Raw genomic sequence first — 12,314 nt, forward strand, 5'->3', positions numbered from 1 at the left:
TATGTACAATCAGATAAGGTGAGCTCGAAATAAGAGCCGTGATTGTTGGAAACGATCAGCATTTACACTACTGCCCAGCAAAGTCATTACAAATCTATTACAAACCCATTACAAACCCATTAAAAACACTGTTTCCATTAAAATTGGCCATTATTTCTCGTTTCCTTTTTTGGGACAAACCTGGAGTAAGTAATGTAATGGGCATTATTTTTCTAAATTTCGATTACTTTCCTATTAATATTTTCTTTGTAATGGTTATTAACAAAATAATGGCCATTACTTCATGTTTTGTATTTTTTTTAATGGCCTTTATTCTGTTTGTAATGGCCATTAGAGTGGAGTCATCATAATGTTATGGCCATTACTAACTGTGGATTTTATGTACTCCCATAACATTTTCCATTTAATGCCCACAACAAATTATGATCACAATGCAATGGCCATTACTTATTGGTAACTTCATGTAATGCCCATTACATTTTCCATTTAATGGCCATAACAAATTAGGGTCACAATGTAATGGCCATTACTTATTGGTACCTTCATGTAATGCCCATTACATTTTCCATTTAAAGACCATAACAAATTATGGTCATAATGCAATAGCCATTACTGAATGGTGCCTTTATGTAATGCCATTACATTTTTTTATTCTGATATGCAATTCCTCATAAGTAACATTTTTTTCATGTAATGGCCATTACAATTGTTACAAATATCATCACATCATATTGTAATACATAATTATGACAATATTCAATATACTACCATGAATTGTTGGCCTTAAATTAATGTATTATTTCAGTATCTTATTTTTCATTATATTGTTATTGTTTAATTCCATGTCTATATTACAATTTTGTTGTTAGCTTTAAAGAAGAATAAGGAAACTGTACAGGCTTACTAAACCCCTTTACAATAAGAAAACTTCAAATTTCCCGCCAAATTTTCCCGCCAAATTTTTCCCGCCCAATAACTTAAAGCAGGAGAGTTCCAATACATGGCAGCCATGAGGCTTTTCTCACACAGATGAACAACATGTTATTTTACAAATGAAGGGAAGTATTTATCTTTAATACCTGGTTCATGATTAATACAAGACTACCAGGAAATGATTTATTCAACTCTGGAAATATGTCAACCTGTTTATAGGTAAGAATTAACTTAAAACCAATCACCATGCATGTGACCTAAATTTACATAGTGTACATTATATTCAAACAGCTTTGCCATTTCTTAAATTGTATTGCCTATTTATCTAAATTGTACAAACACACATCATATGCACATTGAGAATTAATGCAATAATGAACATAAATCACTCTTACATGTATCTGAAGAATATTAAAAGGATTTTGGGTCCACATGATTGTGTGCAATATCCATTTTTGAAGCAGTTATAAATTTGAAACAAATTATGGATCAATTTGAATGCAATTTTTAATGGAAGGACTACAAGTACAAGGATATTGTCAAACATGCATAGTGATACAGTTCATGACGAACTTTGATGAAATTAAGTGGTAAAATGCATTTTTTTAAATTTTCTGAATGTGTCTCATGTAATGGTTACATGTAGGTCCATTAATTTTGTATACCTGTATATATATAATGGCCATTACACTTTTGTTTGTAAAAACGTAATGGCCATTACAATTATGTTGATCTCTGAACAGTTTTTGAACTTTAAAAGTAATGGTCATTATATTTGTAAAAATTATGGCCATTAAAGTGTATTTTCTTGTAATGGGTCTATTAGTTTTGTACACCTTTAATGGCCATTACACCTTTTCTGACGAAATGTAATGGCCATTACAGAGTACACTTCAGAAAGTAATGACACCGTTAATGGGCATTACAAAAATGGTTTTGCTCCAAACCTAATGGCCATTACATTACACCAAAACGTTTAATGCCCATTACACCATAATGTTTAATGCCCATTACATTGAAAACTAATTATTGATGGCCCTATTACATTGTAATGGCAATTACTTTGTGAAAAACTTTAATGGGTTTGTAATGGGTTTGGCCATTACTTTAGGGGCCATTAAAGGTGTACAAAAGTAATCCCAACATATGTAATGGCTTTTTGATGGGTTTGTAATGGGCAATTTTGACAGTAGTGTTAGTCGAGTGTACATATACATATATGTTCAAACGATCACGGCTCTAACAACTCTCATTTCAAAAGCACCTCATCTGATTGTACACATTTTCTGATACACATGAACGGTTGAGCGGTACAGCGATAGCGATTACAATATTTTTCATTCACACATCCGGTTTCACGAGTCTTAAAGCTTACAAAATTTATAATGAATAGTAAAACTATCCAATTACGCCAAAAATAAATATACATGTTTGTAATTCTCAAACCCACCTGAAACTTTCCTGCCTTACTTATTAATAATAATATCTATTTCATATACAATATATTTTTTTTAACAAATCGGAACTGAAATTGAACCTTGTTATCTGAAAGTCAGTTGGGCCATGAAAAAAAACAGATACAATATAGCCCACAATATTTGCATGCGTCAACCGACAACATTTTATTTCGCTGTTGAAACTGAATTTTTACTTCAAATGAAGCAGAGTGTTAGAGTTATAGAGGTTTCAGATAAATAAGTTTGACAGTGTATATTGAAATATCATGAAGCAGGTGAGACTACAGTCTGATTCAGAAACAACCAAACTATTTAAGGATGCTGTAGCAATCAATCCATTCGTTAGCCGATTAGCTATGGTGCAGTTCTACTTCCTATTAACAATCCATAAGAATTACTTCATCAGTTGTATCTAATGTTCACTTACAGGGAGTCTTCAGAGCTGTATTGTCAATAGCAAACATGTTGATAGCCATGAGTTGAAGCAGTCTTGTTGGACCTATTGCCCCTCGTCGAAGCAATGCATCAAATTCCTTCAGCATCTGGGCACAGCACTCAGGAAATGTCTCTCTCCTGGTATTAAAATTTCACAATAAATTTTATATCAGAATTGCTTTCATGGAAATGTTGTAATGTTGTATCTAACTTGTATTGATTATCTCTTTGATTTAAGTAGGATTTTACATCAAAGTTCACAGCTACATCAATTTACCTGAACATATCTAAATATATATCCCGGGGAGCTAAAGCAGACAAATAGGAGTACTATTGATTAACCATACCATTTTGTCATTATCTTTGATCTTTGATCTTAGAGACACCAAAGGCATTCTTACTTAATACTGTTATGTTCTAATTCACCAGTTCAAACGAACATAAATTATTTATCAAATAAAACTCAACACACTGTGTTCAGAATACCGCTTACTGCAGCTGACGCTACGTTACCCAATACACTCAATGCCCCATAGTCACCCCATGGGCGCCCCTCACTGTAAACACAGTGCAATCGTAACATTGATAAATTCAATAGTTTGTTGCACTGATGGAAGACACAAATTTATAATATTCAGCAAAATATTTAGTACTTCAAGTTGATTCTGTAATCACTGACTTTCCAAGAGAAAAAAGTTTGATATATCTTAAAAATAAAATTATTAATAAGATTTGAAGAAATCGAAAATTTGATAAAATTATCTTACCCAACCTTTGTGAAGAGTTTTCCATGAACATTGAGAAAACTGAGAACAAATCTTTTATTCAGCTGGAAAGGAAATAAATGAATAGATACATACAATGCACATGAAAATAAAACCTATCAAAACTATATTTAAAAAAAAAAAAATAATAATAATAAAAAAAAAAAAAATTAAATGGCCTAAATTTCTTTAAGACTAAATTGATCGGTTGATTTCTTGAAAGACTATTTACTGAAAGTAAATTACTTCTTAAAATTTAAACACAGTACTACAACTTCTAGACAACCCACAAAGACCTGATATATCATCAAACTTCCATGACACCATATTGACCATTACCTCTACAGCATCCAGTTTTGACAAGTCCAGATCAGTCCCCTCATCTCCATTGTTCTCCGTACTGGTACCATCTGCCGACACCCATATCTCAATTCTCTCCCCTTGTTGTCGCTTTTGCTGTCTCAGTCGTTGAACCTTTTCTTTTTCTTGTTCACGCCTTTTCTCAGAGTTCTGGGCCTGGTAAACAAAAGGTCTGAGATTAAGAACAAATTTACAAGCAAAATGTTGGTCAGACTCAATATTTCATATACCAAGTCATGATAATTCTAATTTTACTTTTTTGATATAAGTCTTAATACTAAAATCATATACGTAGTATAAATTTCATAGAAAATATTTTCCTTCATATTTTCTTCAATTCGTGATAATATCTTGCATCGATAGTCTAAGATCACTCAATGGCGTTTAATTCAATTCATGAAACAAACACTCAAGTATCTAACAAGAGGCCCAGGGGCCTTAACGGTCATCTGACTCTAAATTAAAACCCGTATATTATTGTAGTATGCATTCTCTGTAGCAAGTATATAGTGGCACTGTTGGCCATGGTGGCTATCTTTGATTTCTGACCGACCCAATAAATAACAACACTTGGTCTAGCTGGACCATCTAAGGATAATTTCTGGTAAGTTAGAGCTGAATCCCACCAGTGGAATTTGAGAAGAAGTTTGAAATAGGTGTTGTTCAGGAAAACCATGATTGCGCAATCATGTTACAAATTGGCCGCCATTGCTGCCATGTCAGAGTTTTTACGAGGCCGAAAAAATAACAACACTTTGTTGGCCCTCCTTCCTTGACAACCTCACCATTTCCAGCTCAATGGCACCAATGGAACTGGAGAAGAAGTTTAAAACGTGTTTTTCAAGATGGTGGTTATGGCGGCCATCTTGGATTTCAGACCAATCTAAAAAATAACAACACTTGGTCGGGATCATATCAGCATCATTTCAGGCAAGTTTCAGCCCAATAGCACTGGTGGAACTGGAGAAGAAGTTTAAAATTTGTTTTTCAAAATGGTGGTTATGGCGGCCATCTTGGATTTCAGACCAACCAAAAAAAAACCAACACTAGGTCAGGATAATTTCAGGCAAGTTTCAGCTTAATAGCACTTGTGGAACTGGAGAAGAAGTTAAAAATGTGTTTTTCATGATGGCGGCCACGGCGGCCATCTTGGATTTCGGACTGACCCGAAAAATAACAACACTTGGTCGGCATCATATCGGGATCATTTCAGGCAAGTTTCAGCCCAATAGCACTGGTGGAACTGGAGAAGAAGTTTAAAATGTGTTTTTCAAGATGGCGGCTATGGCGGCCATCTTGGATTTCGGACTGACCCGAAAAATAACAACACTTGGTCAGGATCATATCAGGATCATTTCAGGCAAGTTTCAGCTTAATAGCACTGGTGGAACTGGAGAAGAAGTTTAAAATGTGTTTTTCAAGATGGCGGCCACAGCGGCCATCTTGGATTTCGGACCGCCCGAAAAATAACAACACTTGGTCGGCATCATATCAGGATCATTTCAGGCAAGTTTCAGCTTAATAGCACTGGTGGAACTGGAGAAGAAGTTTAAAATGTGTTTTTTCAAGATGGCGGCTATGGCGGCCATCTTGGATTTCGGACTGACCCGAAAAATAACAACACTTGGTCAGGACCATCTCAGGATCATTTCAGGCAAGTTTCAGCTCAATCCCACTGGTGGAACTTGAGAAGTTTGAAATGTGAAAAGTTTACGCACAACGCACGGCGGATGGCGCACGACTACGGACGAAGCATGATGACTATAGGTCATCCTGACCCTTCGGGTCAGATGACCTAAAAAGGAAAAAGAGCTAATTTTCTATTTAAACTTCGTACTATTATTACCAAATCAATATCATATTATACATAAATTAAAAACACCCGAAATAGATTAAGTTCAACCTTGATTTTCTTCCTGATTCCTCAAGAATTGTTCTTACATCAAAGTTTTTAAGCATAATTCACTATAAATACAGGTAACACAAACTATGTATCTTTAACCAGATAGTTCAATTAAATCATGCCATTGATTAAGTCTAATCTTCATAGATAATATTGAATAAAAAAAATTCATTGACTACTACTACAAAAAAAAAAAAAAAATCCTCAAATTAGTCAAAATCAACCCAGAATTATACAAGAGAGATTGGCTACTTAAGAAATTATTTGAAAATGGCGAAATAAAATTTCTAGCAATATGGTTGATTTGGAAATATTAATGTAATAGCTGGGTATACAACACACACTGTATACAGTCTACAGATGGTGCTCGTGATATTTAATGTGTTATCGTCATGTCATTCAGCTTTATTTGTCATAACTTTTATAACATTGCCTTGCTTGGCCTACCTTCTTTCTTGCCTCGTCAAACAATGATATAAGACTTTCCCGGGCTGTTAAGAATGGATTACTGGCCGCCAGGCTTCTCATATAGTAGTACACAGCATCCAGCTTCCTCCTCTGTTAGGATTGAAAGTATTAAATGTAAGTTAAATAAAGTGATCACAGTCAACCAACCATGAACCAGACAATAAAAGTTTGTCAATGTCTCAATAAAAATTTTTAATCACAGACGTTGAAATAAAAGTATGACAACAGTTTGCAAAAGAAAAAAATACTGAAAACTCCATGGTGTGTTGATCAGACCAGCATACTCGGTCAAATATCAAATCAAGATTTTAACACGTTTTACCCTTTTGACATTGAACGTAAGGTCATTTATTTGAAAAAAACATAGCCATTTATCGTAGGATGATGTCCTGACTTTGCCTCTTGGTTTTTGAGAAAAAGACACTTATAGATTTTATAACATTTGACACCTTTGATACCTCAAAATAAGTCAAGGTTCCTCATTTTAACAAACTTGATACCACTTCTTCGCAGGATGTTGCTTATGACCCTGGGCCTTTTGGTTATTTAGAAGCATATTAAAGTCCTTTAAAAAACATAGTTGACATTTACCGTGTAGAGAGCAAGTATAGCCAGTTGGTTGTAAGGACGGCCATTTTTAGGGGCTATTTGTTGTGCCTTCGAGTACCAGCTATAATATTAAAAGATGACATTGAGATAATTTTCAAGGCCATGCAAAGGTTTCTGAAATTTCTCCGGCAGAGTATTATTGAAGGCAGAGATTAAATAGTTCAGCACTTGAAAAAGTTACACCTACTACTAACAATCAACATTGAACAATGTTGATAAAGATAGCTTTCCAACATTGAAATTTCAAAAGTAAATATAACACAGAAAATTGTTGATTATATCTAACAGTTAAAATATCTTTAAATAAACCTACCACTATATTAGAATGTTGATATATATCATGGAACTTTTTGTTTATTACAGAGACATGATGATATATTTATCATGAAATTCTTTATGTCTGGCCTATAAAGTAAGGAAAAATCATCACTTTATTACTGTCCACTTTCCTATCAATGACATTTACTTTCTTGCTCTTCCATAGTTGACCTTTCCAGTGTCACTGCTCTGCTCTCTGTAGCGAGCAATGTCACCGAGACAGATCAGAGTCCTCTGGGTGCTTAATAAAGCAAGTTTGACTGTGCGAGATATGTTGTCTGGGGGTAAGACACTTGTATCCAAAAAAGCCTCAAGTTGGAAATTAAAAGTCTGCTGAAGTTTCTGAAGAAGGCGTTCATAAAACTCAGTTCCCTGTAGACAAATCAGAAAATCAATGTTAAAAAATTGTAATCAAAATACAGCATAATCTAGATTTGCAGTCTTGTTTTGAATATATAATTAGCTGGTCTCAAAAATCAGCCCTGAATCCCTTGCAGAGAAATGTATCTTAAAAAAAAATACCATGAAAATATGTAAAATTTTATCATGTTTTGAAATAAATGAAGCATGAGTCTGTGATCATGTCAGTTCTCTGAACTGTATTATACTAATTTACATATTAAATTTTGTGAAAATGAGTAGTTTTTATACTTTCATCTGTAGATACCTGAATTATTAGACAATTGAGAATTTAGAGTAATTAAGACATTTACAGTAAATGTCTGAATTTATATGATGCACTAAATTAAATATTAATTAGGGATCGACAATTTTGTGTTAATGGCTGAACTATGCTACTCACCACTATACCTAGAGCTTGGGAGAAGGACACACATTTTTTCAAAATCTGTATTGGCCTTCATCTAGGAACTACATTGTATAGCACCATTTAAAAGAAGCAACTGAATTTTTTATTTTTCTATGTTGAAAATCCCCCAAAAAAAATCTCTTACAAAAAGAATCTACCCAGTAAGCAATGGTTTATTTTCAAAAAATGTCTTTAGCAACATAAGCAGAATGCTTCTGTTACTGAGTTACCATGTGGAGGCACTGTAATTTGAGTACATACTGATCTTACAAACCTGATTGAGTATCTGTGTGAGTTGGGTCTTGGTTTCTTCATCCTTTTCCTCAGACAAGATTTTCCTGAACACTTCTATGACCTGATAGTAAACAGATTTCCACAAGAGCTGCTCGGTGTTGTGTTTGTTGGCGACATCGAGGTCCAACAGGATCACCTGTTCACATTTAGACTGCAGGTCTTGTCTAAACACAGAAATGAAAGTAACTGATCATGACAGGAAATAAGTGTTGGGATCAGGATGAAAAATTATGCGTCAGTAAAAAAAAAATGAACTGATTTGTCATGAAAATTGACATGAGTGAATGTTGCACCACCATTTGCTTTGTTACAAAAAATTAGTATGCCTTTCCATAATTTTCTTGATATCTAGACTTTTTCGAGAAAACAAGCAATTTTTCAATAAGATTCTTTCAAAATAAGTATTAAAAAAAGGTCAAAATTCTCTATAGATGTAAAGTGGTAAAAATGAGGATTCTATTTTAGATGAGAAAATTTACCTATAAGTTTTTATTTCACCAAAATATGGAGATCTGAACATTTTTTTTCCAAAAAAATATTTTATCACAAAATTTAAGGAAATCTTATAAATTTTCTTGCAGTGATAGATTATGCAAAATTTGAGATTATGGAAGAATAAAAACATTACCTTACCATGAAAATAGAGATCTCGCATAAAGAGGAGTTATCTCCCCTGTACATTTCATCAAATTGTTCTGTCGTTTTCTTAGTGTCACAGACCAACATGACTCCTAACTACATTAGGCCTAGTATCTGACATGTAATTTAAATCTTTTTCTCTGTTAGGAGTTTATGTCGATTGAGTGTTTCATATCACATTAACAAGAGAATGTATTGTATGTGTGTAAAGTCACAAATTCTTGTGACTAGTCTATATTTACTTGATCTGGCTGAGAGTACTGAAATCCTTATGACTATATTTACCTGATTTGGGTGAGGGTGGTGAATCCTTATGACTGGTCTTTATTTAGCTGATCTGGGTGAGGGTGGTGAAATCATTATGACTAGTCTATATTTACCTAATCTGGGTGAGGGTGGTGAAATCATTATGACTAGTCTATATTTAGCTGATCTGGGTGAGGGTGGTGAAATCCTTATGACTAGTCTATATTTACCTGATCTGGGTGAGGGTGGTGAAATCCTTATGACTAGTCTATATTTACTTGATCTGGGTGAGGGTGGTGAAATCCTTATGACAAGTCTATATTTACTTGATCTGGGTGAGGGTGGTGAAATCCTTATGACAAGTCTATATTTACTTGATCTGGGTGAGGATGGTGAAATCCTTATGACAAGTCTATTTTACCTGATCTGGGTGAGGATGGTGAAATCCTTATGACTAGTCTATATTTACTTGATCTGGGTGAGGGTGATGAAATCATTATGACTAGTCTATATTTACCTGATTTGGGTGAGGGTGGTGAAATCCTTATGACTAGTCTATATTTACTTGATCTGGGTGAGGATGTTGAAATCCTTGTGACTAGTCTATATTTACCTGATCTGGGTTAGGGTAGTGAAATCCTTATGACTAGTCTATATTTACCTGATTTGGGTGAGGGTGGTGAAATCCTTGTGACAAGTCTATATTAACCTGATTTGGGTGAGGGTGGTGAAATCCTTGTGACAAGTCTATATTTACCTGATTTGGGTGAGGGTGGTGAAATCCTTATGACTAGTCTATATTTAGCTTATTTTTGGTGAGGGTGGTGAAATCCTTGTGACTAGTCTATATTTACCTGATCTCGGTGAGGGTGGTGAAATCCTTGTGACAAGTCCATATTTACCTGATCCGGGTGAGGGTGGTGAAATCCTTGTGACAAGTCTATATTTACCTGATCTGGGTGAGGGTGGTGAAATCCTTATGACTAGTCTATATTTAGCTGATTTGGGTGAGGGTGGTGAAATCCTTACGACAAGTCTATATTTACCTGATCTGGCTGAGAGTACTGAAATCCTTATGACTATATTTACCTGATTTGGGTGAGGGTGGTGAATCCTTATGACTGGTCTTTATTTAGCTGATCTGGGTGAGGGTGGTGAAATCATTATGACTAGTCTATATTTAGCTTATCTGGGTGAGGGTGGTGAAATCATTATGACTAGTCTATATTTAGCTGATCTGGGCGAGAGTGGTGAAATCCTTATGACTAGTCTATATTTACCTGATCTGGGTGAGGGTGGTGAAATCCTTATGACAAGTCTATATTTACTTGATCTGGGTGAGGGTGGTGAAATCCTTATGACAAGTCTATATTTACTTGATCTGGGTGAGGGTGGTGAAATCCTTATGACAAGTCTATATTTACTTGATCTGGGTGAGGATGGTGAAATCCTTATGACAAGTCTATTTTACCTGATCTGGGTGAGGATGGTGAAATCCTTATGACTAGTCTATATTTACTTGATCTGGGTGAGGGTGATGAAATCATTATGACTAGTCTATATTTACCTGATTTGGGTGAGGGTGGTGAAATCCTTATGACTAGTCTATATTTACTTGATCTGGGTGAGGGTGATGAAATCATTATGACTAGTCTATATTTACCTGATCTGGGTTAGGGTAGTGAATCCTTATGACTAGTCTATATTTACCTGATTTGGGTGAGGGTGGTGAAATCCTTGTGACAAGTCTATATTAACCTGATTTGGGTGAGGGTGGTGAAATCCTTGTGACAAGTCTATATTTACCTGATTTGGGTGAGGGTGGTGAAATCCTTATGACTAGTCTATATTTAGCTTATTTTTGGTGAGGGTGGTGAAATCCTTGTGACTAGTCTATATTTACCTGATCTCGGTGAGGGTGGTGAAATCCTTGTGACAAGTCCATATTTACCTGATCCGGGTGAGGGTGGTGAAATCCTTGTGACAAGTCTATATTTAGCTGATTTGGGTGAGGGTGGTGAAATCCTTACGACAAGTCTATATTTAGCTGATTTGGGTGAGGGTGGTGAAATCCTTACGACAAGTCTATATTTACCTGATCTGGGTGAGGGTGGTGAAATCCTTGTGACTAGTCTATATTTACCTGATTTGGGTGAGGGTGGTTAAATCCTTATGACTAGTCTATATTTAGCTGATCTGGGCGAGGGTGGTGAAATCCTTGTGACATTTACCTGATTTGGGTTAGGGTGGTGAAATCCTTGTGACAAGTCTATATTTACCTGATCTGGGTTAGGGTGGTGAAATCCTTGTGACAAGTCTTTATTTACCTGATTTGGGTGAGGGTGGTGAAATCCTTATGACTAGTCTATATTTACCTGATCTGGGTGAGGGTGGTGAAATCCTTGTGACTACACCGGTAGTCTATATTTACCTGATTTGGGTGAGGGTGGTGAAATCCTTATGTCTAGTCTATATTTACCTGATCTGGGTGAGGGTGGTGAAATCCTTATGACTATATTTACCTGATTTGGGTGAGGGTGGTGAAATCCTTATGACTAGTCTATATTTACCTGATTTGGGTGAGGGTGGTGAAATCCTTATGACTAGTCTATATTTAGCCTGATCTTGGTGAGGGTGGTGAAATCCTTGTGACTAGTCTATATTTACCTGATTTGGGTGAGGGTGGTGAAATCCTTGTGACAAGTCTATATTTACCTGATCTGGGTGAGGGTGGTGAAATCCTTGCTTGACAGCCGTCTTGCCACTAGGTCACTTAGTTGGCTATCCAATGAAAGGGACTCCTGAATCATCCTCTCTGCTATGGCACGACACTGGGTCCGAGATCGCCCTGATATGGCCAAATCCTGTTCAAACTCTCCACTAAAAAAAAAAAGGCATCCATGTCTACCGAGAACCAAACCGTAGAATATAATTCCACATCTTTAATACATTTGCTCTTAAAATATGTCAATACATGTACAGTCTACCCTCGTTAAATTGCCACATTTCGTCCACAGCAGATATGTCAGTATAACGAAGGTGGCGATGGTGAAAAATCCTTTGAAAATTTCTGCAAATAT

The 12,314-nt window shown here is 35.5% G+C and overlaps 1 protein-coding gene across 1 annotated transcript in view; it reads right to left on the reverse strand.

Annotated features, from left to right (window-relative positions):
• Window positions 1-12,314, reverse strand: part of LOC117332883 (telomerase-binding protein EST1A-like) — a 37,000-nt gene that overhangs the window by 17,561 nt on the left and 7,125 nt on the right. The window contains 8 exon segments of the mRNA XM_033891947.1: window positions 2,818-2,963; window positions 3,593-3,654; window positions 3,929-4,105; window positions 6,300-6,410; window positions 6,912-6,990; window positions 7,396-7,619; window positions 8,330-8,513; window positions 11,950-12,114. Coding sequence (XP_033747838.1) covers window positions 2,818-2,963; window positions 3,593-3,654; window positions 3,929-4,105; window positions 6,300-6,410; window positions 6,912-6,990; window positions 7,396-7,619; window positions 8,330-8,513; window positions 11,950-12,114 — 1,148 coding nt within the window.

The sequence above is a fragment of the Pecten maximus genome, chromosome 8 (assembly GCF_902652985.1).
Source record: "Pecten maximus chromosome 8, xPecMax1.1, whole genome shotgun sequence".
NCBI lineage: Eukaryota > Metazoa > Mollusca > Bivalvia > Pectinida > Pectinidae > Pecten > Pecten maximus.